The sequence below is a fragment of the Miscanthus floridulus genome, chromosome 16 (assembly GCF_019320115.1).
Source record: "Miscanthus floridulus cultivar M001 chromosome 16, ASM1932011v1, whole genome shotgun sequence".
Taxonomy (NCBI): domain Eukaryota; kingdom Viridiplantae; phylum Streptophyta; class Magnoliopsida; order Poales; family Poaceae; genus Miscanthus; species Miscanthus floridulus.
This window is the reverse complement of record NC_089595.1, coordinates 44,922,158-44,949,145: the sequence shown is the minus strand read 5'-3', so window position 1 is coordinate 44,949,145 and position 26,988 is coordinate 44,922,158. Positions and strand designations below refer to the sequence as shown.

Here is a 26,988-nt window from a genome sequence, read left to right as displayed (position 1 = left end):
TATCGATCCTAGGATCGAAACCTGGCTCTGGATGGAAATGGGGTGGAATGGGTGTGGGAATGGTGTTAAAACTTGACCAACTATTATTATATACTTGATATGCTAAAACATAGGAAACCCTAGCTTTATAGGTTCCTTTTGATTATATCCAACTTGCATCCAATTTCCACAAAGCAATGCTCATAGGGTGGGAGTGGCCAATACAAATTGTACTGATAAATTTTGGCATAGGTTCTGCTGAGGAGTATAGCTCCAAGGAGTTTGACGGTTGAGGGGTTCGTGCCTACGCTCGAGTTTGGCGATCTTATCTTCAAGCTATTCTGAATGAATGCTACTTTCGATTCCGCCAATGCGGCGATGTAATAAATTATGTAATTCTGCACTATTTGTACTCTGATATTATCGTTGTATGGATGTGGTATTCAACTGGAAATTTGGGTAATATGATCTACAATGGTCTTATTACACTTCGACGCTGTGGATTTCCCTTCGTGGAAATCGGGTCGTTTCATATATCTTGTCTTTGGTCTTGTGATATCTACTCTCATTAGGCCATTACCTCTTAAAAGTTACATATTTTAGACATATGAGACTTATATGATGTATCTACAAATGGTGAACACCAGGAGAAACAACCAAGGGGGCAAGGACTTGCCGCCGCCGCCCCCTGTTACCCTAGAGCAATTGATGATGATGCAAACCCAGTTGTTGTTGCAGATGGCTCAGAATATGCAGAACCATGGGAATGGAAATGCACCCCCTCAAGTTAGAGACAAGAGGGGAGAGTTTCTGAAGGGTCACTCGCCTATTTTCAAACATTCCACAGACCCACTCCAAGCTGATGATTGGTTGCGTACAATTGAGAGGCAACTTGAGATTGCACAATGTGATGACAGAGAGAAGGTTTTGTATGTTTCTAGGCAGCTGCAGGGGGCTGCACTTGACTAGTGGGACTCTTTACATTTTGGCCATAATGAAACTAGTCCCATCACTTGGCAAGAGTTTTGTAGTGCCTTCCGCTCTCATCATGTGCCTGCTGGATTAATGAAACTCAAGAAGAAGGAATTCTTGGATCTCAAGCAGGGGAGTATGTCTGTTGCTGAGTATCATGAGAAGTTCATACAATTATCATGGTACGCACCTACTGAAGTGGAGGATGATGACAAGATGCAGGAACTGTTCATGGAAGGTTTGAATGATGGCCTCTATACTAGTTGTTATCTCATACCTTTGCTAGTTTTCAGCAACTAGTGGATAAAGCCTTGGTCATTGAGAAAAAGCACCGTGAGATGGAGGACAAGAAAAGGAAGTTCCAAGGACAGCAATCCGGGAGCAACTCTCGCTGCCGTATCAATTCTCAAAAGACTCATCCATAGCAGCGCTATCAGGGTCAGTCTAGTCTGATCAACCGCAACCAGCAACCACAGCGTGCACAGCAGCAGCAGCAATAGTATAAGGCACCAGTCCAGTGCCAACAACAAACTAACAATGCTCCTGTGCAGAGCAATGTCCCCAATGCTCCACAAAACAATGGCGCACCAAAGGCGTCAAATGTAGTCAATGACAACAAATGCTTCAACTGTGGAGAACCAAGACATTACTCCAACAGATGTCCTAAGAAAATGGCTAATATGCAACAGAATTATGTTCATGGAAAGGTTAATCATGTGACTGCAGAGACAGCTCAGGAGGCACCTAATGTGGTGATCGGTCATTTCCAGTCAACTCAAACTCAGCTATAGTTCTTTTCGATTCTGGTGCTTCGTATTCCTTCATAGCTTTTACTTTCATAAAGAAACATGGTATTCCCGTATGTGTTATGAAGAAACCCATGTTAGTAAACTCACTTGGAGAGGAAATGAAAGCAAATTGGATATGCTTAGTTGTTAGTCTGATCATAAGGGGGGTAGAATTTCAAGCCAACCTTGTAGTCATAGACTCATTTGGAATTGATGTTATCTTGGGTATGGATTGGTTGAGGTCCCAGAAGGCAGTTATAAATTGTGGGAACAGTTCCATGAGTCTAACCACTCCATTGGGAGAGAAAGTTGAGTATGTCGCAACACAGTCAGCCTCAGAAATCTATCAGGTTAATCAATTGAAGGGCACAACAGTAGAGGATATACGGATAGTAAATGAGTATCTAGATGTCTTCCCTGATGAGTTATCAAGTATGCCACCTGAATGAGATATTGAGTTTATAATTGAACTTTTACCTGGAACTGCACTCATAGCTAAGAGACCCTATAGAATGGGAGTGAATGAATTAGTGGAACTTAAGAAACAAATAAGGGAACTGCTAGATAAGGGTTAGGTCCAACCTAGTTCTTCACCTTGGGGAGCACTAGTGTTGTTTGTAGAGAAGAAAGATGGTACACAAAGAATGTGCATAGATTACAGATCACTTAATGAGGTCACAATTAAGAACAAGTATCCACTGCCTAGAATCGATGACCTGTTTAACCAATTGAAAGGAGCTTGTGTATTTTCCAAGATTGACCTCTGATATGGATACCATCAGTTAAGAATAAGAAGTTCTGACATTCCCAAAACCGCTTTTGTGACCCAATATGGATTATATGAGTTCATAGTCATGTCTTTTGGTTTGACAAATGCACCTGCTTATTTCATGTATTTGATGAACAAAGTATTCATGGAGTATCTTGATAAGTTTGTCATTGTGTTTATTGATGATATATTAGTCTACTCTAACAATGAAGAAGAACATGAGGAACATTTGAGGCTAGTATTGCAAAAGCTTAGAGAACATCAGCTCTATGCTAAGTTTAGCAAATGTGAGTTCTGGCTAAAAGAAGTATCTTTCCTTGGCCACATAATCTCTAATGGAGGAGTAGCAGTAGATCCGAAGAAGGTTAGAGATGTGTTGAGTTGGAAGCCACCTCAGGATGTTGGTGAGATTCAGAGTTTCCTTGGTATGGCTAGGTACTATAGGAGATTCATCGAGGGATTCTCTAAGTTAGCAAAACCTATGACTGCTCTGTTAGAGAAGAATGCCAAATTTGAATGGTCTAAGCAATGTAAGGTTAGTTTTGAGGAGTCAAAAAAGAGACTGGCTTCTGCCCTAGTGCTTGTCTTACCTGATCTTACCAAAAGCTTCTCTATCTATTGTGATGCCTCGCGGCAAGGTCTAGGTTATGTTCTTATGCAAGTGGGTAGAGTTATTGCCTACGCATCCAGACAACTAAGAAAACATGAGTTAAATTATCAAACTCATGATCTAGAGTTAGCAGTTGTGGTACATGCTCTCAAGATTTGGAGGCATTACCTGATTGGTCATAAGTGTGAGATTTATACCGATCATAAGAGTTTGAAGTATATATTCACTCAATCAGATTTGAATTTGAGGCAGCGTAGGTGGCTAGAGTTGATCAAGGATTATGACTTGGAAATACACTATCATCCAGGAAAAGCTAACGTTGTAGCAGATGCTTTGAGTAGGATGAGTTATGTTAACATGGCCTATGCAACTCAATTACCTAGAGAGTTGTGTGAGGAGTTCGAACACCTGAATTTGGGTATTGTGGCTAACACTATGGAGTTAGAGGTAGAACCTACTTTAGAATGAGAGATTCATAAGGGACAGATGAATGATGAGAAAATCAAAGATATTGCTAAGCGTATAGTGATCGGTAAAGCCCTAGGTTTCCACATGGATGATCAAGGAACAGTATGGTTTGGTAAAAGGATTTGTGTGCGAGGGTCTATTTTGAGGGAAGCTTATGACTCGGCCTATTCTATACACCCGGGGAGTACTAAAATGTATCTTGATCTTAAAGAGAGATATTGGTGGTATGGACTAAAGAGAGACATAGCTGAATATGTGGCTATATGTGATACATGCCAAAGAGTAAAGGCAGAGCATCAGAGGCCAGCAGGTCTACTTCAACCTATGAAGATACCCAAGTGGAAATGGGAAGAAGTTGGAATGGATTTCATAGTGGGATTACCCCGTACACAGAGTGGATATGACTCTATCTAGGTAATTGTAGACCGTTTGACAAAAGTAGCACATTTCATTCCTATTAAGACAACTTACTCTGGTGTGAAGTTGGCAAAGCTATACATGGAAAGGATTGTATGTTTACATGGAGTACCAAAGAAGATTGTTTTAGATAGGGGTACATAGTTCACATCTCATTTTTGGCAGAAGTTACATGAGTCCATGGACACGAAGTTGAACATTAGCTCAGCTTATCATCCTCAGACAGATGGGCAGACCAAGAGAACAAATAAGATTTTAGAGGATATGTTGAGAGCTTGTGCTTTATAGTACGGGACAAGTTGGGATAAGAGTTTGCCCTATGCCGAATTCTCTTATAATAATAGCTACCAGAAAAGTCTTAAGATGGCACCATTTGAAGTGTTGTATGGTAGAAAGTGCAGGACACCACTGTTTTGGAATCAAACAGGGGAAGTCAAGTCTTTGGACCAGAAGTTTTGCAACAGACAGAGAAACAGGTACAAACAATAAGGCAAAATTTGAAGGTCACACAGTCTCAACACAAGAGCTATGTGGACACCAGAAGGACGGACTTGGTGTTTGAAATTGGTGACTTTGTTTATCTCAAAGTTTCACCTATGAGAGGAGTTAAGAGGTTTCATACTAAGGGAAAGTTGTCACCCAGGTATGTGGGACCCTTCAAGATCATCAATAGGAGAGGAGAAGTTGCTTACCAGCTAGAATTACCGGAACAACTCTCAGGTGTTCATGATGTTTTCCATGTATCACAGCTTAAGAAATGTTTGAAGGTACCTGAGGAACAGTTACCTTTAGATGAACTGGATATCCAGGAGGATCTTTCATACAAAGAATATCCAGTGAGAATTTTAGAAACAGCTAAAAGAATGACAAGGAGCAGGATTATAAGAATGTGTAAGGTTCAGTGGAACAAGCATTCTATAGATGAGGCAACCTAGGAAAGAGAGGATGGTCTAAGATCTGACTATCCTAATCTTTTCGAATCATCTGAATCTCGAGGATGAGATTCATCTTAAGGGGGTAGATTTGTAACACCCTAAGAATTTATTATAATTTAGTAATTAAATTTGAGCATTTAATTAATTTTTTATGCATTTTAAACTAGTTAAATAATAATTTTTGGCTAATTAAAATTTACTATAAGATTTAGTAACATGATTGCTGCATTCATGCCGAGACATTTTGGTTTTTGTCTGAGTGTAGGGTTAGAGTTGAGTGGCTTTGGATTCAAATCTAGTTTGAATTTGGAGCAAGTTTGTAAAAACCAGAAAATGAAAAAGGTTTCTCTTTTCTTTTTTTATCCGCACCCCATTCTGGCCTTGGGCCATTGGTGGCCCAGCCCCGCGCCCATCCCCTTCCCTCCTCCTGTCATGTGTGCATGGCCCGACAGCGCGGCATGCTCGGCAGCCGCTCCTGCGCCTTCCTCCCGCACGCACGCACCATGGCCCGCCTTGGAGCCCGCTCGACCCAGCAGTGGCCTGCTCCACGCCTAGTACCCGTGCACCCGCCGTTTCCCCCTCTCCTCTCACTGCACCGTGGGACCCGCACATCAGCCGCCCCCTTCCCCTTCCTTCTTCGTTGTTCCGGTGATGACACTTGCCATCAATGGCAGCTCACCCACAGCACCCCCGAGCCAGCCAGGGCTAGCATTTGAATTCCGTTGATTCCGTAGCTCCGCCGTGCTTGTTGCCCTTTCTACCGTGCCCCCGCTCGCCTATAAACCCTGATGCCGAGCCCTTCCCCCTAATCTTTTCCCATTCACAGTCGAACTCGCTTCGGTGCTCAATCACCATCGACGTCTCACCTAGGAGCTCCATCGTGCCCTGTCGCATCTATAGGTGCCTTCTTCTCCTTGTTTTGGTCACCAAATTCATGGATTCATGCTGACCGGTGGCTTTCCTCTTCACAGTCCGCCTCCGCATGTCACTGGTCATCTTGGAGCCAACCCGGATGCTGGCAACATCCCCATCGGACTCACGGTGAGCCACTCGACCTCCCTGTACCCTCTTTTTTCGAATGGTGCCCTAGAGCACCGTACCGGCGTGCCCCAGACCACGCCATTCATGGTGCCACCACGGGGCCATCGTCTTGATGTGTTTCCCCACCCCCTTTTCGTACTGCATTGGATTTGCAAGGTCGCTCACTGCATTTTGGTGTGTCCAGTTGGGTCTGAGGCGGCCGAAATCACCATACCAGTGATCCCGGCGAGCTCGGGCCATCGACGACCATGGCTCCACCACGCTGGCACTGCACGCCGGTGAGGGGAGCCCCTCCCCTTCTTCTACACTATTCAATCATGGGGGGACGACTCTGATTAGATACCACTTTGGGGATATGTAAATGGTCCACCGCGGATAGTAGACGCGGTGCACCGCGCCCACGTCAGCGTGTCCACATGCGTGTGGTGCACCAAGCCAACCAGCGCATGCCACATGGCTGCCCAGTCGGCCAGCGATGTGGTCAACAACGACCACCGTGCACTTTTGTGATTTAGCCCCTATGTTTTCCTAAAATCAACCCACGGTCCAATATCAGTTCAAAAGCATTTATTTTTAGTCCTATATTTATCTGTTTTAGCCCCTGTACTTTTGAATAATAGTACGCACCGTCCAGAACACGTGAAAACTTAGATTTGAGTTTGGTTTATTTACAGAAATGCCATTGAAACTTGTATTATGCATAACTTTTGTGTTTTAAAAACGATTAGAGTGATTCTTTCGCTCATGTGTTCATAGCAGTACGTAGATTAGTTCTATAAGCTTTTTAGTCTCTGTTTCTACTATTTGGTGTACTGTTCTAATAGAAGTATACTTGTATGCATGTGATGATTGGAATGAATGCTTGATTGGTGAATTGGAACACGTTTAGAGGGTGATCAGTTCGAGGTCGCTGAGGATCAGTTGGGTGACCAGCAGTACCAAGAAGAAAACTTTGAGGAAGGCAAGTGTGGAAAAGACCCCTTGTACCTATGAACTCTATATTTCATATACATGCATGTGTTTAAATTTGAATTACCTTTAAGGACTTTACCTAGATTTCTTTTTTGACCAAATATCCTTGATACCTATGGTTTGGGATGCATTTGGATAGATGCTACAGTGCTGAACATAAAATAATTGTTAAACATGGCTAAATGTGTTATGCAATATGTTAAAATGGAGCTTTTTAGCAACAATTAGGGGGCTAGAGTACTAGGTTGAGTGCTCTAGTGCCTCTCCATAAGGACTTAATCCTGAAGCGGCCACCCAGGAGGTTTTGTACAATCCCGAGTGTCAAATGGCTCTGACTTTAACCTGTTAACTAGATTGTACTAGCTCGTCTATAGCTTTCCATAAGGGCAAAAGGGGGGCACTAGTTGGTATGTTTCTTTTCCTACTAGGGTATGTACCATGTCACAACCATGAGTGCCACTCCTAGAGGAGGGCCACATACGGCTAGATGGCTAAAACCTTAGTAGCTATGACCTGTTAGTGCGACTAGCGAAGGGTTACGTAGTGAAACACTGCCACACTTCCTAGGTAGAGGTGATGTGGGCTTTCCAACCCCGACATTGGGAATCACGGCTCGGTGGGTAAAGTTGTACAATTTCTACAGAAATATTTAACCTATTATAACAGCTAGGCTCACGGATACGAGCGTTCTGGATCCTTCATGATTAGTGGTTACTATGGATGGTTGGGAATTGACATAATCATGATTATTCACTATCACCAATTGGGTTGGGTTTATTCACTAAAGTAGTGATTCATGATGCTAAAACTTGACCAACTAAAATTGCTAACCGTAGTCAAACCGTGTCTAGCCTTTGAGCCTCATAGACCCATTTGTTATACTTGCTAAGCATGGTGCGCTTACACTTATTTTACATTCAATGAAAATCCCGGATGGGTAACAGATAATGTACATGAAGAGTTTCCAGAAGATGTCTAGGATTACTAGGGTGATGTCCCCTAGTTGGAGTCCCTGTGGCGTTTTGGGCTTAGTTCTCTACTTTATGTAATAATGTTGCTGATGAGTAAGACTTGTGATAACTATGTGATGAGATATGCGATGTAATAAAGTACTTTACATTGATATTATGGCAATTTGAGATTATATGTGTGTTTGGACATCCTGGGCGCACATATATGAGCACTTGGTTTTGTTATGCAAAATTGGGTGCGACACCATCAACAGTGGATTTCTTAATTATCTATCTATGGTGTTGCTATTATTCCGTCTTGGCATATGTGGTTAATCCATACCCTTGAAGATGAAGATGAAGTATCATTGGTGATTTATGTGATTTTTATTGCAGCATGCCATGTGCATTGCATCATTCATATGCATTGGAAGTTATGTCGTTTACCTATGGTCATGACCATATCGGTACAACATCATGCGATGTAGCTCCACACCTTGTTGGGTGTGCAGGCAGGAGTCATTTTGCATTGCATTCATATGCATGCACGAAGTATATTGAAGTGATATGTCATTGTTATTGTGATGCTCTATCATATGGTTGTGTTCTAAATTGGAAGTCACTCATTTTATATTGATATTATATCTTGTTTATTTTATAAGTGGAACTCTATATTAAATCATTGTTTAATTCAACTAGTGGTTTAAATAGTTTGTCAAAAAAAATTTGCTTGCTGAGATGTTTCATGACACCCTTTCATTACTCAATCCAGGTACTTGATGCTTGCTTGGTAGGGAAGGAGATTAGCTACATGTCTCACACTTCTTCATTTAGAGATATCATGTTTTAAAGCTTAATAGTTTAGTTTTGTTCATTAGACTTGAGAACGGATGTTTAAAGTGTGCTTGTTAAACTTATTCTCGTTGGAGTAATATACACTTTTGTTAGGTTGTTCGTTAATTCTAGTTTGGTGCTTATTGGTTATCTATATTTCTTCCATGTTGCTTATAAATACAAAGGAGTTGCTACGAAATCTTTATTGTGGCTAATGTTTTGTGAAGTTTAGTAGCATTCCAAGGTGTTTGTGGATTCTAGGGTGTTACAACGGGAGTTGGGGTAGTCAGGCGAGGGAGCAAAGGAGTCAATGTTGGAACCTGCTCTAGTGATGCAGGGGAAACCGTGTCTTCACCTTCGTTAGTGCCCCGAGGATCAGAGAGAGGGAGGGTGAGTTAGAGGGGGAGGAAGATGGAGGGAATAGATGAAATGCTCACCCAATTAGAAGATGTGTGCCGCCACCAGCGAGAGGAAGAGCGGATTAGAAAGCCCTATGTTTGATTTTTGGTAATTGAGTGACAACTTATGGATAAATGTTTTCAATGAGTTGTGATTAAGCTAGGATACATGGTGTGATGAGCAAGGCTAGGAGATGGTGGAAATGAAGATGAAACCATATGAAGCAAGGCTCACACTTGGATAAAAGAAGGCAATGAAAACAAGCCTAGAGGCAAAGGTATATGCCCAGGTTTTCATTTTTTGACCGAGATGCAATATAGTGCATGGTCAGGTTTAGGATAGATAATTGTACTATTAAGAGAGGAACTCTAAAGTGAAGACGGATATCTAGTGCCACTAGGTTTGAACTAACTTTGCATATGCATTATACCTAGAGACATGGTGAGGAAGAAAGTAAAAATTCTTTTCAAAAGCTAATTCAGTGCCTAAGGTGAATGTGTTCAAGTCAGAACACATTGGGAGTTAGAAAATTTGAAAAGCATTTGAGATATGTGCTAAGGGTAGGGTTTCTATTCTCTCCGGATAAGTCTGGTGCCCCTCTAGGGGAAGCACTACAGAAAGCGACACATTGTCTAGCCCTATGTTTTAACTATGCAGTGTTGTTGGGCAAGCACTAGAATTCCCGGTGATAGTCGTACTCACAATATCAGAGAAAGCGGTTGGTGGGGTCATAGCTAGGGTTCAGTACTGGATTTATCTAGTGAACCTAACTGCAAACCACTAGAGAAAGCGGCCATGAGGTGTACATGTGGCACTCACTTGTGTAGAGCGGATTTCAAGCTAGAGCACCAAAAACCACGGTGGGGGCCATCAAACTTTTTCGATGACCCCCTAGAACTCTCGATGTAATCACCCGAGAGGTTCTAGACACCATCAAATTTGTCTGATGGGTGCCACCAGAGAGGCACCGGAGAAAGGGCCCACTAGCCGTTTGAAGTTTGCTATGACCGAGGCTCCGAGGAGCCAGTGAAAATATACCCGATGGCGTCTAGTAGATAGACACACCATTACAGCAATCTTAACCAAGGAGGGCAAAAAGCATTAACCGAGGCGGCTTTTCCAACCGCCTCCGCCAAAAGGTCACGGTTAATCATGCCTTAACGGAGGCGATTGGCCGCCCGCCTCGGTTAATAAAAAAACAAAAAATTAAAAACCCGTGGACAAGCCCAACGAGCCCATCCACGGGCCTGCCGATCCCATTCATGCGGCGCCGCCGCAGCTGCTCACCGGACCATCGGGGTTCCTCGATCCGCAACTGGGGGAGCTCGATCCGGCTACCACGGGTGTGGATCCAACCACCACAGTCTTAGATCTGGCCACCACGATCACAGATGTGGCAACTAGTGGTGGATCCGGCCACCATGGTAGCTGAAAGAGGAGCTCAGTGGAGGAGGGCGCGCCACCGCCGGTGGGGACCTCGAGGGAGAGCGCCCACTACCGGGAGGATGCAGATCAACCGCTGGGGGAGGGCCTGCTACCGGATCTAGGCCCCTAAAGCCGCCGTCATTGGATCCGAGCGAGAGAGGCCGCTGCACCATTGGATCCTCCACTAGGAGCAGCGCCGCCATCGGATCTGGCCGCTCCACCACTAGATCTGCCACCGCCGCCCTAGCCATCGCCCAGATCTAGCACCCTTGTTGCGCCAAGGGGAGGGAGGAGCGCCGCCGCACCCTAGGGAGGGAGGGGCACCATCACTGGCGCTGCTAGGGTAGGGAGGGGTGCCATAGATGGCCTGCATGGAGAGTGGGGAGGAGGGGTGCGCTCGGGTGGGTAGGGAGGGGCGCCGCCGCGCCAAGGGGAGAGAGGAGCGCCTGTTGGCATTTCTTAGGGCAATCACTGTGTTTCCTAGCAATGACACCAGAAACGCCGTGATGATATTTTTGAACACATGCAGAAATATTCCACAAGCGCATGGATATATCATTGTAGCGTTTCACCCAGAAGTATTCGGGTATCGTTCATTAATATTTTCCCAAAGGAAGGCATGGTGTAAAAGTCTCTAATAATGATATGGACAAGATAACATGACTGCATAGTAGACCAAAGTCCATAACAGGGGTAAGCCAGGATAAATGTTGGATAGTGTGATACACACACTCGAGCCAATCTCAAGGATAAAGATAAAAGAAAGAATAAAAAATAAAAGAATAAACCTAAACTAGAGTAGACTTAACTTGTATAGCTATGCTAAAATTAGCAGATCATACCAATACATGAATTTCTAAGGTTAGAGATCCTAAGCTAAGATAGCTTTGGTCACCATAAACTTACTTTGGGCACCAGCTTACGCTTGGTCTGCCAGGCGATACTGGCCTACGGCTCTACGCCGTATCCGAACGTGGGAAATTACAAAGGATGGACAAGGCTATCATCGCATGCCGCCTACCCCTCAAGCATGGGATACGAGGCAAACAAAGGTAACTTCTAGCATAGACACCACGTCTACACTATTAGTTGCTACTCTAGTGGTGGCTAGGAACTTCCGTCTTTATCAGGAGTCCTCGTACTAGAGCATACACCATGGGGACAGACGACGAACCCACAAGAATATAATGACCAAACAAATCTTAAAGTAGAACCTACTACCTCAATTTAGGTCTTGGTCTAAACATGTATGTATGAAAGATTAAGCATAAAGTTCTATATGCTAAACTAATAACATAAGAACTTGGCTCTATTTCAATAGCATAGCTATGTTGATAATATAAGAACAAGAACATAAGGCAACTCTCCATATTATTCATACCAAGATTGCCCCTAGAGGTTCAAGCTCTCCAATGAAGCTAGCCTTGCTCCAACAAAACTAAAAAGATAAAAAGATACAAGTGTGGTGGGAGAGAGGCTCTTGAGTTGTGGTGTGTGTTTTTTGGGAGAGAGCTCTACTCCTCTTTTTATTCATGATTGAGGTCGGTTTGGTGGGGGAAAATTAGGAAACTATCATGAACCGACCCCAGTCGTCATAATTGCACCGCCTGATGAAGCTGGGCCCGAGAGGCGGTGGTGGGGGTGCGGGCGCACCCCAGGTGCAGCTGCACCTGGGCTGGCTCCACTCGCAAGCACCTTCGCGCGGTTGCTTCCTGGATGGGCCTGGGTCCTTGCCACGTCGGTACTTGGCCCAGATTTGCAAGGTACATGGGCCTTTCTTCTATTTCCATTGAGCGAATCTGCGTTACGCTTTCTCTGATGGCATACTTTGACTATAATTCCACCGTATTCTTGTATATGTCCTACAAAACACTGATCTTCCAATATATATGGAAATATGTCAATATGAATAACATATGTGTGTAAGTTATGCTAGTTCTCCTCTTTTTGTATCTTATTTGGTGGTCAAATTTGGTCGATAAGGACCGCCAACAGCGCTGCCGCCGTCCTGCTCGGAGGGTGGAGAGGAGGGGCATGCTTGGGTGGGGAGGGGTGTGCTCGGGTGGGGAGAGAGCCGCGACTATGCTCGGGTGGGAGAGAGGGAGCCACGACTATGTGACGGGGGAGAGAGAGGAGTAAATCAGAAACCCTAACCTCCTATATTTATACTCACTCTAGCTATCAGGTCTCGCCTGGGCCTGCTGGGCCTGGGGAATATTAACCGAGGCCCGCCTCAGAAAATAGGGGTAATTTGGAAGGCCCGCCTCGGTTAATAGATTTTAGGAGGTGGTTAATTTTATGAGGTGGTTGATTGTGACCACCTCAGTTAATAAAAATGCCCACCTTGGTTAATCCCAGGCATTAACCGAGGTGGTTGAAATTCCCGCCCGCCACAGAGGCCCATTCTCAAATGCCTCGCATAAGTTTTTTCTATAGTAGTGACACCAGAGCATGTGGTCTCTAGCGCTTAGATTAGATTTAATCTGGAGCATTGGATCATCATAACCGTTTCTCCAGTAGGGCGTTTTTGGTGGTCTCTGGACTTTATTGGTGACCTCGAAAACAACCTACCAGCACAGCTCAACGAATAGTTTTGAGTGGGGCTTATAAATAGGGATGTGCTTGGCCCATGAGGGCTCTCTTGGCATTCTAATTGACATAGGCCTCCCTTGAGAGGTCAAGACCACTTCACACTCACTCCCTTGCTTAGAGATTGATCAAAAGCAAGATTGCTAGAGATCTAGTGGATTTGCTGAGAGAGTTTGCATCTAGTGGCACTAGAAATCATTGGGCTACGAATTTATTGTTACTCTTGGTGGTTGTTGTCACCTAGATTGCTTGGAGCTGTGTAGATCGTTGAGCAACTTGTGGTGATTGCTTGGTGTCTCCTATTGAGTTGATTGTGAAGTGTCTTGTGCTTACCCCGTGGGAGATCATGAAGGACAATTCTAGTGGAATGCTCGAGGTTAGTTGGAGTGCTCTTGGTTGATTCGCTTTTTGTGGCACCCACATTGAGGGTCAAGCTTGAGAGGCTTGCTTAGCACACGAAGAAATCATCAAAAGACTTGTCTCAATGAGGATGTAGCTTGCTAGCAAGTAACCGAACCCTAGGATAAATATTTGTCCTCATCTTGCCCTGGTGATTGGCATTGCTACACCTATGCTAAAATTCTTGTTCTTAAGCTTTGGGCTTGTGTAGAGTAGTTGTAGCTCTCTAGTTGGAGCAGTAGCTCTAATTATGTAGTTGAATATTTAGTTTAGTTGTTCTTGTTCAACTCAACTAGGAGTACTTGCTAGCCTCTTGTGTGGTTGAGCGCTCTAGTAGTAGTGCTTATCTTGCTACTAGAATTGTTTAGGAGGCTTGCTTTATGGTGAATTAGGCTACGCAAAGTAGTTGCTATTAAAGTTACCTTTTATTCTAACCACTTTGCCTAAGTATTGTGTTTTTGTAGAAAATTTTTTAATAGTCTGTTCAACCCACCTCTCTAGCCATCTAGGTTCTTTCAGATTAGCACCGCTGCCATCAAGGAGAAGAGCAGATCCGCACTGCGGCCAGGAGGAAGAGAGGTAGGGGCCACATCGTCCTCGGTCAAACACATCCATGGAAATCCACCGCACGTGTCCTAGGCCAGGCACAACCACTGCTGGTGTGCCCTTAATAATTAGTTAGATCTAGGCCGCCACCATCGCTCGCCTTCGGCGATATCTCAGTCGCCATCACTATTTGGAGCCTTTGGCTGGGCCACTGGTGCAATGCGAGAGAGGCGCGAGGCTAGCTCTGGCTGCCAATAGAGGTAGGGGAGGTGAGGGAAAGAGCTAGGGGCAGTGAGAGAGAAGGAATGGGGCAGGTGAGGACATGGGGGTGGTTCCTCGAGAGGAAGATGGGTCAGCGGGTGGCGAGGAAAAGAGAGTATGTTAGTGTTTTCTATTTTATATACTTTAAGACTGTTAGCAGGTAGAGATGGGCCAAACACTTATTAACGGTTTGGCCTAGATTAACATAGACAGGCCTACTAGGAGATTCGCCTATGAAGGCAGTAGCTTATGGGGTGCCTCCAAAATGGTCTGTTTTCCTCTGAAAATCCCTATGCATTTTGGGATACAAGAATACTTTATGACGGCCTCTGTTCTCTCCAAATTATATCTGTAGATGCTTGGTGTGCAAACACAATGTAAAGTCAAATATAAATTGGAACGCAATGTGCTCATTAGATAAATCCCCAAATCTTCCATGTCCTTACGAGTTAGAACAGTGTGCGTGCAAGCTGGTACAGAGTCCCAAGTCATCCAAGTGCTCAGGCAACAAGTTGCATGTCCCCGTTTTAACACACTTATATATGTTTACTAGCATATATACCTAACATAAAGAGGGAAGGGATTCTTCTTTTTTTACTCCCTGCGGTGTCTCATGCTTCTCCTTGTCCGGTATGTGACCTGGACTCACGATGCATGTCCATGATGTCTCACATTTCTCCCTGTCCCGTATGTAGCCCAAACTAATGACCCGTGCTCATATGAGTCAGAAGCACGCACGTTCATGTGTCCATTAGCAATATGGAGTCTGACCCCAAGATATATTGGAACTGATGATACGATTGGTGAAGAAATTTTCGGGTTGCAAAACGTCGAGGTGACTACATAACAAGTTGTAGCTATTACGATGCACATGTATGTTTGCGGGTTATGGACAAAATTAGATATAATAGTTCTAGATGCACAGATCTGTTTGAGTTATATCATATATAGATGGCGATGATGTCATAATACTGAAAACTTGAAATAATAGATTGCGTCTCATCATCAGATAAAACGAAAACGAGACAAAAGTAGCCTCTCATCTCTCTTCCTATGTTCTGGATGCTTGGATGCTCAAGAGTACAGCTTGAAGCTCTTTGCGTCAAGAATGATCTGCCGCAGGCCTCCAATGGGGAGATGAGCGTCAGCAGCACTCCGATCACGATGCAGATCTGCCCAAATTAACAAAAAAAACAGCCATCGAGCATCATAAGAACATGAACAGATCTCAAGAAATGAGCAATCAGTGAACCGAACTTATAATGTTGATGAACCATGACTGGTTGTACTTCTTCGGCTTGCGCAGTATGAGCCAGATGATGCAAGGGATCTGCACATCATGGAATCTGATGAGTAAAACATCTAGATCACGTCGATCGATCCCCGCGTGTATTCCAGTTAACAATCAAGAACGTAGAGTGAAAGCTTATTAGCTTGATGTGGTACAGTACAGTACATACATAGTATGTGGTGGGAGCGAACCCGAAGCCGAGAAGGCCGTCGAAGAACGGGAAGGTCATGCCCACAAACATGGTCGCCGCTGCATACACGTGGAAGGCAGGGATGTCTAATTTTGGCCGTCCATGTCGATCAATGCAAGTTGTCAATGGAATCATTCATGCATGTGACTCACCGACATAGGCGGAGCGAGCGATCAAGCTCAGGCGGATCTCCGGGGTGAACTTGTGCTTCTTGACGAGCACGGTATCGATCATGTCGAACACCGGCATGGCGTACACCTGGTAGCTGCCGACGACGTGGACGACGACCATGAGGTTGGCGGCGGCGATGAGCCACCGCGGCTTCTCAAGGGAGATGAGCACGTTGGGCTCCACGGAGTTGTCGAAGGCGTAGTTGTTGGCCACAGTTAGCCTCCCGACCACCGAGATGGTCTCCAGACCACTACATCTTGACTCCAGACCACCGAGATGACCTCTAGACCACTACAGCTAGCCTCCAGACCACCGAGATAGCCTTAGACCACTCTGGTCTCACAGGATCACCGGCTCACGACAGTGAACCACTCTAGCCTATCTTGCCGACCACCGGCTCAGGCGAGTGGAGCACTTGACGGTCTCGTCGAGCACGCGCTAGTGTTGCCGAGCACCCACTAGCCGCGCAGACCATGTACCGGCGTTGTCCGTACCCACACACTACGGACGGAGCTGGGAGAAGAAGGGAGAACAGAGCAAGCACGCACAATACAAGACAACGGTGTTGGCCGATGCCCTGTCTGTGTGATGGCAAATCTGAGCTCTCTTTACTGAGTTGCCATACATGTCTATTTATACAACTCTAACTATCTAGTCCATGTGCAACGCCCATGCTGGCATAGTAATTAGATAACCTGACAAGGCTGACTCTGCGCCGGCCACTGCCAGTTCCTACAGTGCTGTAGGTGAGCCGTGCGGCGCCTGCACCTACAGCGGTTACAGTATCACAGCAGGGGCAAAATCGGCGCCGCCTTCCCTTGCTGTGTTCACACACAGCAGGCGGCTAAGTCGGCGCCGTCTTCCTCTGCTGTGTTCACACAAGGTAACAGTAGATTGGCTAACGGTAGTACCCGGCGAAAGCGACGCAGAAGTAGCAGAGCGCGACGCAGAAGTAGCCCACCACGACGCCGAGCCACATCCCACATGGGCTTCTTGGACGGCTTCTCCGGGGTGGACGGGATGGTGGCCTGGATCTCCAGCACCACGTTGTGACCCGCGTACGCGAACGCCACGGCTCCGAGCCCGTTGAGCACGCCGAACACCCGGCCTGACGTCGTGTTCGCCCTGAGTCCGTAGTCAATGGCGCCGGCCGTGGCCTCCTCGGCGCCCTTGACCACCGACGTGACGAAGGCGATCATGGAGTAGGTGAGCGACATGACCGCCGCGGCGGCGGACACGGCGGAGATGGAGTTGAAGTTGGGGAACTGGGAGAGGAGGAAGTGGACGGAGCCGAAGATGATGATCCAGTAGGTGAGGCGGATGTCCTTGCAGCGGCCCCTGCAGACGAGGTCGTGGAACTAGCGCAGGCACTGCCCGCCGATGACCATGTAGACGATGTCGGTGCCCACCTCGACGATGAGCTGCTGCGGCACGATGATCCAGAGCCTGAGCCGCTCGCCGAACGCGTGCTGCTTGAGCTCGTGGTAGCGCTCGAAGCGCTTGCCGGGGATCATGTCGTGCATCTCCACCATCTGCCACAGTGTGTACAGTGTGATCACGAACGACATCACAATCACCACCGTGCTCAAGCCCCTGTAGGAATTTGAATTGTCTTGTTTAACATCGAATCATATATACCCATGTAGGAATTTGGGCTCTCTTCGCTTATGCTGAAATCTGACTTATGCTGATGTTTACGCTGAAATTTGTGAAAGAAAAACACATTTCTATGAATTGGAGCATGTGCGTACGCACGTACCATCCGAGCTGCGACATGGCGAAGGGGAGGCCGAGCACGCCAGCGCCGACCATGGCCGTGACGTTGTGGAAGGCCGAGTAGTACCATTTGGCGGTGCAGGACGAAGTGATCGGGGGCCAGTCGTTGACGTTCTTGGTCTTGTCCTCCTGCGTCCTCTCTCTGGCCGTCTCAGCGTACTGGTCCATAGCGGCCGCGCGGCGCCGCCGGTGCGTGCGTCGACGATGATCGCCGTGCTTGACTCGGCGCGCGTGCAACCACTCTGTGCGGTGCGAGGTACCCGCTTCTGTTTGACGGAGAGGATTCTTAGAGCGTTTCTGGTCTGGCACCGCGCGTTTTTATAGGGTCTCGACCCTCGACTGAGATCCAGTTCACAGAGAAGAGTTCCAGAGGATGTCGTTATCCGTGGACGAATCACATTAATTTTCCGTTAGCTAACTTATAGAAAGTCATCCTACGAAATACAAGGCAAAAAATAAACGAATTTTACGTTAGCAGATCCTGTCCAGCTCATTATTAGCCAAGTTGGGCTTAAATAAATCTACCATTTATTATGGTAAATTATACCACTTAATAGTAATATAAGATGCTAAAATTGCATGGAAGACATTTTGTGCACAATGAAAATGACCATACGACTTATGTTCGAACATTAGTAACCATTTGTATAACGTGCACTACTAGATTCAGGTTCTTTGCCGAGTGCCTGAGGCACTTGGTAAAGGCCAAATTGCACTCGACAAAGTCTTTACCGAGTGCGGCACTCGGTAAAAAACACACGGCAAAAAAATTGATCGGCAAAGCCCTTTTTGCCGAGTGTCTTTCATCGGGCACTCGGTAAAGGCTTTGCCGAGAGCCCCGGGGGCATTCAGCAAAGAAAAGCGACCGTCACGGCGCCGGCCCCGTTGACGGTCGCTTTGCTGAGTGACAACCCTACAGGCACTCGGCAAAGATTTTTTATTTTTTTTAAAAAAAATTCTTTGCCGAGTGCCCTCTGTCCGGCCCTTGGCAAAGATGTTTTATTTTTTTTCTAAAAATTCTTTGCCGAGTGCTCCCCTGGCCGGCGCTCGGCAAAGTTTGATTTTTTTAAAAAAAAAATTCTTTGCCGAGTGCCCTCTGACCGGCACTCGGCAAAGTTTGATTTTTTTTTAAAAAAAATCTTTGCCGAGTGTCATGGTCATGACACTCGGCAAAGCTAGAAAAATAGTTTTCCGAGCACCCATTTTTCTAGCTTTGCCGAGTGCTGTGACCATGGCACTCGGCAACGGGGTCCTTTGCCGAGTGCAACACTCGGCAAAGTGACCCAAAACGGCAATTTGTAAATTTTTTTTACATTCCATCATGACAAATAAATTCACACAAACATATATCACGTATATATCTCATCCATCACATATATATCTCATCCATCCACACATCTATCCGCACATATCACATCCATCACAATATATATCACATATATAATAATAAGTGCTCAAGTCTATCAAAATAAATCCACAAGTCTATCACAAGTCCATCAAAGTTCATAAGTGCATCACAAGTATATCACAAGTCCATCATCAAGTGAACAACAAATAAAAAAATACAACGTGCACTCATCTCGACCACTGCGACTGTGGTGAAGGCCCAGCTCCATCATTCGGAGGTGCATGAGGTGGATTATTCGAACCACCGTCAAATGGAGACTGCACAAAGGAGAAAAGATTGCATGTAAGACAAGATTATTTGGATAGCTAATCTAGGAAGGTAGAGGCTATACAAGCAAAGCACAAGTGAAAGTAAAAAACTTTCATACTCACAGGAGTAGCTGCAGCTGTAGGACACGGAGGCGGAGGTGGAACCAACAGTCCAGCTGGCAGAGAGAAGCCCACACATTGCCCAAGCCCTTGTAGGAACTCCATAATGTCCGTCAGCCTCTACGCCTAGGCCTGTCGCTCGGCCCGCCCGGCCTCCAGCTAGGCCGCCATCCTCTGCTGCCCGGCCTCTAGCTCCTGATGTTGCCTCATTTCTTGTTCCAGCCGGGCCTGCAATATTTTACTCCAATGTTTCAGTAATGCAAAGCTAATTAAGGTGTGTAAAGATCAATGTATGACAAGTAAAACAGGAATAACCTCGAGTGCGTTGACCCGGTGCTGTGCAGCGGTCGGCCGTGTGCGAATGGCCGAGCTCTCGCTTGTGCTCCGTGCTCGGATCTGGGAGAGAGAGGGAGTAGAGGCCGTGTCGATGGCGTCGTCGCCAAGCCAGAACTACCCATGCTTCTTGCCTTGCCCCGCCCTCATGACAGCCTCTCCATCAAAGTCCTGGGTGCTCGGATCGTGGTCTGGCCTATGGAGCGACCTCGCCACCTCAGTGTACTCACTGATGTAGGAGTGTACGCTCGGGTTCGTGTATGCCTCGGGCGGGTCCTCCAGGTTGAAGGAGACGTCGGACGTCGCCTTGCCCTTGTGGGCCATACACCATGCCTGGAAGTTCGAGCAAGCCTGGCCACTATGTGACGCCGACTGCGAGAAAGACAGCACGATGATTAGAAATCAAGCAGAACTGAGCGTCACAATAGATAAATGAATTCGCGTACCCATGCTTGTTTGTATCCAGCGAGGTTGCGGCTGCCTTGATGGTGTGCTGGACCTTGCATCTGCAAACGACGGTCCCGGGCATCCCTATGCATCTTGAGGTACTCCTCCGTGAACCACCTCTCCACCATCATCGCCCAGCACTCGGGATATGCTTGGCACCACCAGGGAATCATCTACATGTCATCAAGTATTGGACATATAAGAAGATCAAATTAAATCAACTTAATCTCAAAACGAATCAATATTGATGTTCTTCATTTACCTCAAGGTACTGCTCCTAGGTCAGCTGCATCTCTCTTGCGTCTTTCTTGGTTTTCCTCTCTCCAAGCTTCGACCCGTAGTAGGTTACGATGGTCTGGATGCGCACCTCGTGATGCATGTCGATGACGAGTTTTTTACAGGCTTTGGTAGTCACCTGCTCCGCCCTGGCCTCAAATCCCTCCTCGCATCTGTAATAAGTCTGCATACAAAAGCGATGTATCCATTTATTATTTCAAGAAAAGTCCAATGAATGCGACGTATTGAGCAATGTTGTGCGAGGGAGACTTACCCAAAACTCTGCGTTCACCCGCGCCGCCTTGTTGGGGTACTCCGCATCAGGGGCGACGGCGTAGTGGTCAAACAAGTAGGCCAGCTCTGTCTTCGATGCATACGTGACAATGCTGGGGAAGTGTTGCCTGCACAGAAGACCCAGGATGCCGTTGACTAGCCGTGCGCTACCACCCGACACAACCACCCAGTTCCTGCACAAGTGATTAAGAAAAATTATTAGTTTTTTTTCATCATATCATATGAAGTAGTGGTGATAACATATAAAGTTACTTAGTTTTGCCCTTCGGGGCGAATCACTGGGCATTGGTGAGGAAGCGGAACCTGTGGGAGGCTCGCGGGACCTCGCAAGTAGACACTTGAAGAGGAGTCAGAGGAAGCGGAACCCATGCCTGCCGCCTCCCACGACGTGGGAGGAGACTCGTCCTCATGCGGCCCCTCCTCATCATCCATCTGCCGAACCAGCTCCTCGTCCGACTCATCCACGGGCGCCACCTCCTCCTCTAGCTCGTCCTCACGCGGCGTGGGAGGAGATGGCCCCCTCCTGCGACTGGCGGTTCTCCTCCTCCTCCTCCTGTTCGATCCCTCCGCCGCCCCCTCTGCCTCCTCCTGCAGCCGGCGTGGTCTTTAGTAAATCGAGTTCACGGACCTATGATGGTCGCCCACCATCTTTGTTCAATCACCTACAATAAAAAAGAAAAACAAGACGTAATCAGAAATAGGTGCAAAAATGAACAAAACATAATTACAAAAACATAGTAATACATGTATTAGAAATATATGCAAAAATGAACAAAACATAATTACAAAAAAACATAGTATTACATGTATTAGAAATAATCTTCATGATTGAGATTAGTTGGATCATAGCTCTCGTCATCACTATCAACATTGTCCAACTCATCAGCACTATCCGAAGGAGGAATGTTGTCTTCATTGTCATTGCCTAAACGTAATCGCTCAAGTATTTGTATGTCCTTCAGATTTCGCACCTCGTCTCCAGCGTCCTCGTCATCATCCCTTTCATTGTCTACTTCCATTCCTATCTCTTCGGTTAAGTCTATGTCAAACCTCCCTTGTAGCCCCTCTTCTTGATAGAACTCTCCATCATATGTAGTTTATCGTGTGGCTATACCTTGTGCACAATAGACCAATCCTTAAGATGCTTGGTGTCTTTGCACGCGTATGACATATAATAAACCTGGACGGCCTGTTGAGCCACAATGTAGACATCTTTTCCTAGATAGATGGAATCCTGTCGAATCTCGACTAGCCCAAGCTTAGGGGTCCGTCTCGTTATTCCAGGATGAAACCAGTGGCATTTGAATATAATAGGAGTAAGAGGTTTGGAACCATAGAATGATAGTTTGTAGATTTCTTCAATTCTTTCATAATAGTCGAGTCCATCAGTGTCGAGCATAACAACTCCATTGTTTGTGGTTTTTCGATTGGGCTGACTCTGCTCGTAGCTTGCTGTGTGAAAACGATATCCATTCACGTCATAACCGGTAAATGACTTGACCCTAACGGCACAGCTGTTTGCAACCTATCTCAGCTCGTCACTTATAGGTGCATTAGTTTGGGCTTTCTGTTTGAACCAACAAATGAAATCAGGGCTCTCTGGTCCCGCACCCTGTGAAAGAAGGGTATCATTTTCTTGTGGGGTAGGTTGTCTTGATCTATGCTAGGATTGACAAAGAAATTCCCTATACCAACGAGAAACAAGGGGGTTGGACGAAGAAACAAGGACATACGGCGAAATGAAACAAGTTCGTTCAGAACTTACCCAATGAACGGCTGCACCTCGACAAGGTTGGTCAACACATATAGCATGATACTGTGCCACTCTTCATTTTTCAATTGCTTAGTGGTCGATGCACTTGCGCTTCCGAGTTGCCCTTGGAAAAGGCTGAGGTTTGATTCATTTTTGCCAGCATTGTAATGAGGGGGTGGATTATAAATGCTAGGAAGGTTCTCAGTGTAGTATTTCTCTGTGAAGTTCGACACCTCCTCTAGAATGTATGCCTCTGCAATGGAAGCCTCAATTTTGGCTTTATTTCTACATTTTTTTGCGAAGAGTCTTCAGACATCTCTCGATTGGATAGCACCAACAGTCCTGCACGCCCCCCCCCCCATCTGTGCCTCATATAGGAGGTGCACAATCAAATGCTGCATCGGCAAGAAGAAGCCGGGTGGAAAGATCTTCTCCAACTTACAGAGTAACACGGGTGCCGCTTTTTCCAAGTCATCAATGACGGTCAGAGAGAGCTCCTTGGCACAAAGCTGGTGGAATAAGTAGCTCAACTCTGCCAGCACTTGCCAGACATGCTCTGAGACATAGCCTCAAACCATCATCGGAAGAAGCCGCTCAATCCATATGTGGTAGTCATGACTCTTCATCCCGTTGACTCGCAGAGTGCCTAAGTTCACTCCCCTCTTTAGATTTGCTGCATACCCATCAAGGAACATTAGCGTCTGGATCCATTCAAGTACTTCCCTCCTTTGGTCCTTTTTCAAGACGAAATCGGCCTTAGGCCTTCTCTAGGTCTTGCCACGACTAGGAGGCTGCATCTCTTGATTTGGTCTATCGCACAATGTTGCCAGGTCCACTCTAGCCTTAGGGTTGTCCTTAGACTTTTTAGTGTCCATGAGTGTTGCCCAAAGTGCCTCGGCGACATTCTTTTCAGTGTGCATTACATCAATGTTATGTGGCAGAAGAAGGTCATCGAAATAGGGGAGCCTCGTCATGCCCAAGATATGAGTCCACATATGTTGCTCACCATATCCCACAAAACCACCTTCTTCATTGGGCACGAGAGCATCTATCTGAGCATGAACCTCGGCACCAGTCATCATCTGCGGTGCAGGGTTTGTCACTTTGACACCTTGCATAAAGTTCTTGATGTCTTGTCTAAATGGATGGTCAAGAGGTAGGAATTGACGATGTCTGTCGAACGACGAATACTTGCCACCCTTCTGCAACCAAATGAACCTCACACCTTCCTTGCATATTGGGCATGCGAACTTCCTGTGAACACACCAGGTGCAGAATATCCTATACGTTAGGAAGTCATGCAGGGAGTAGTGGTACCAAACGTGCATTTTGAAGGTTGTCTTTGTAGCTCGATCGTATGCCCATACCCCTTCGTCCCAAGCACGGACCAATTCATCAAACACAGGCTCTATGAACACACCCATATTACTCCCTGGGTGTCTAGGAATTATCAACGACAAGAATATGTTATGTCATTGAAAGGAGACACCGGGGGGGGAGATTAAGGGGGATAACAAAGATGTTCCAACATGTGTATGGGGCAGCCATCATTCCATAAGGATTGAACCCATCTTTTGCCAGCGTGACACGTACATTACGAGCCTCATCTGCTTTGTCACGATGTTTGTCATTAAAGCGGATCCAAGCTTCACCATCGGATGGATGTACCATCTTGTCAGGATTGTACCGTTTGCCATTTTTGTGCCATGTCATCTGTTTCGTGGATTCCTCGGTCATGTATAGCTGTTGGATCCTCGGTAGGAACAGAAGGTACCATAGGATTTTCACGGGGATCGTAAGTTGCCTCTTCTAGCCATCATCAGAGTCTACCTCCAGGTACCTGGAGGATTTACACTTTGGACAGAACTTTGCATGCTTGTGTTCTTTCCTAAATAGGATGCACCCCTTTAGACAAGCATGTATCTGCTCATACGGCATCTTAAGTGCACGAAGGAGTTTCTGTGACTCGTACATGCTCTTTAGTAGAATGTGGCCCTCCGGAAGCAGGGTGCCAATCACGGCCAACATCTTATCGAAGCCTTCTCGACTCAAGTTTAACTTAGACTTCAACCACATTAAGCGTCCAATGGCATCCAGTTGAGACACCATTGATCGATCATGAAGGGGTTTCTGTGCCGAGTCCATCATGTCGTAGAACGCCTGTGTGGCTGCCTCCATCTCCTCTTTCTCACGTCCCTCATTGAACTATCCTTGGTGAAAGTCATCTAACATGTCTTCTACCCCGGCATTAGCATCAAAAGCCTCCACCCATGGTCTCACCACCTCCTCTCTCATACGATGGGCTTCACCATGGTGGACCCACCGGGTGTAGTCCGGCGTAAATCCATTCTTCACAAGATGTTTACCCATTTCCACCTTGTTTACCCTTCTCCTATTTCCACATTTGCTACAGGGACACAAAACTAGGCAATGTCCTTTAGCAGCCTTACCAAATGCACTATTCAAGAAAACATTGGTCTTGTTCATCCATTCATTGGTGTAATCACTCTGACTTCTCCGGCATGTGTACATCCACTGACGGTCATCCATCCTCTAACATATGTATCATCGAGCAAAGTAACCATCAATTGCATCTACATGGTGTTCCTACTGTCTAATAGGTGAGGATAGGCCCTAATCCCACCCGCAGATGCGTAGATGAGGTTAGTCTCCATGCTCTACTCCTATCCGAGACAGAATTTCGGCAACACCTCCCCGCTGTTCTCTAGATACACGTCCTGCCAAAGAAGAGTGTGTATCTAGAGAACAACAGGGAGGTGATGCTGAAACTCTATCTCAGATCAGAATAGACCATGAAAACTAACCCATCTACACATCTACAGGCTGTCCAAAAAACATGGACAATCCAAAATAGATACGGTCGTAGATATGCAAAAATCTGCATACCTCTAACCGTATCTCTTTCGAACGGGAGACGCCTAACTGGGTTACGCGATCTATGACCATGATATGGAAAGTGGGGCTATACCTAGGGTGGCGGTGGAGTCAGGCTAGCAGGGCCATGGTGGGTCAGTGCAGTGGCGAGGCGACGCGGTGCAGGCAGACCCGCAGCGGCGAGGAAGACGATCGGGGTTGCCGAGATACTCTGGCTTGGCTACGACGGCTCTTCTCTGCAAAAAAAAGAACAAAATACTATCTTAGTTCAAAATTTCAGCAGAACCTCCCCTGCACGGTGAGGTATCCAAAACCTACAAAAAAACATACGGCACGATGGCCGACAACCACATATACATATGCATTCAATTCAACATATCATTGCTAAGTCACATTCATCCACCACCACCACCAATGCCGCCGCCGCCACTCTACTCTTCTACTACTACAACCACCACCACCACCGCCACTCTACTCTTCTACTACTACAACAACCACCACCACCACCACCTATTACTACTACTACCACCACAACCACCTACTGTACTACTACTACCACCACCACAACCACCTACTACTACTACTCTACCGAACTCTACTTCTAATAAAACATACTACCACTGCTACTCTACTACTCACCTATGGTGTCGGGGGCTAGGAGGGCGTCGGGGTCGGCCGAGGTGCGTCGGGGACGGGGAGAGGATGGCCGCGGTGGTCGGGGGCGTGCCGAGGACGGCCAGGGTCACGCCAAGAGGGCCGGGGCGGCGCTGCCGTGGGCTGGGGCGCGGGCCGCGGGGTTGGAGCGGCCGGTGTGGGGCGGCGGGCGCCGGTGGGGCCGCGGTGTTCAGGGCGGCCGGCAGAGGCGCGCCGCCGTGCGCGGGCGGCGGAGCGGCGGGGGCACGTCGGCGGGGTGGGGCGGGCGGGGGCGCGTCGGCGGGCGGGGCGGGCGAAGGCGGTGGGGACACGCCGGCGGGGGCGTGCCGCCGTGCGTGGGTGGGGCGTGCGTGGGGCAGGGCGGGGCGGGGGCGCGCCGCCGTCTGTGGAGATGTCCTGGTTTGTAAGCATCGTACGTGATAACGTGCACCAAACCTTCTCAAATTTTTATCATATCATCCACATACGATATCATGACATCTCGACAAGTTTCATGATTTTCGAACTTCGTTTGCATTTTATAGAATTTAAAAACAATTCGTCCGCAAGTTCGTGGTCATGTTTCGTGAACAAGATGTTCGAAATTTCGGGTCCGTTCCTGGATACGGCCTCACACTACACTCAATACAATGAATATCATTTTTTAAATAATTAAATTCCATTATTCGATGCACGTGCAGTTCAAATTTGCATTTTCCGAAAAATTCAATTAAATGAAATAAATTAACTAAATATAGCAAAAAGCCATAAAATGTACCAAATTTTAACATGGAGTCTC

The 26,988-nt window shown here is 46.6% G+C and overlaps 1 protein-coding gene and 1 pseudogene across 1 annotated transcript; one reads left to right on the top strand and one right to left on the bottom strand.

Moving 5' to 3' along the window:
* Positions 1–15,308: 15,308 nt before the first annotated feature.
* LOC136513574 (lysine histidine transporter-like 2) lies at positions 15,309–18,004 on the bottom strand (annotated as a pseudogene).
* An 8,193-nt stretch (positions 18,005–26,197) lies between these two features.
* On the top strand, positions 26,198–26,617 carry LOC136510641 (uncharacterized). Its single transcript, XM_066505024.1, has one exon. It carries the CDS (start codon positions 26,198–26,200, stop codon positions 26,615–26,617), a length of 420 nt encoding a protein of 139 aa, XP_066361121.1.
* Positions 26,618–26,988: the final 371 nt, after the last annotated feature.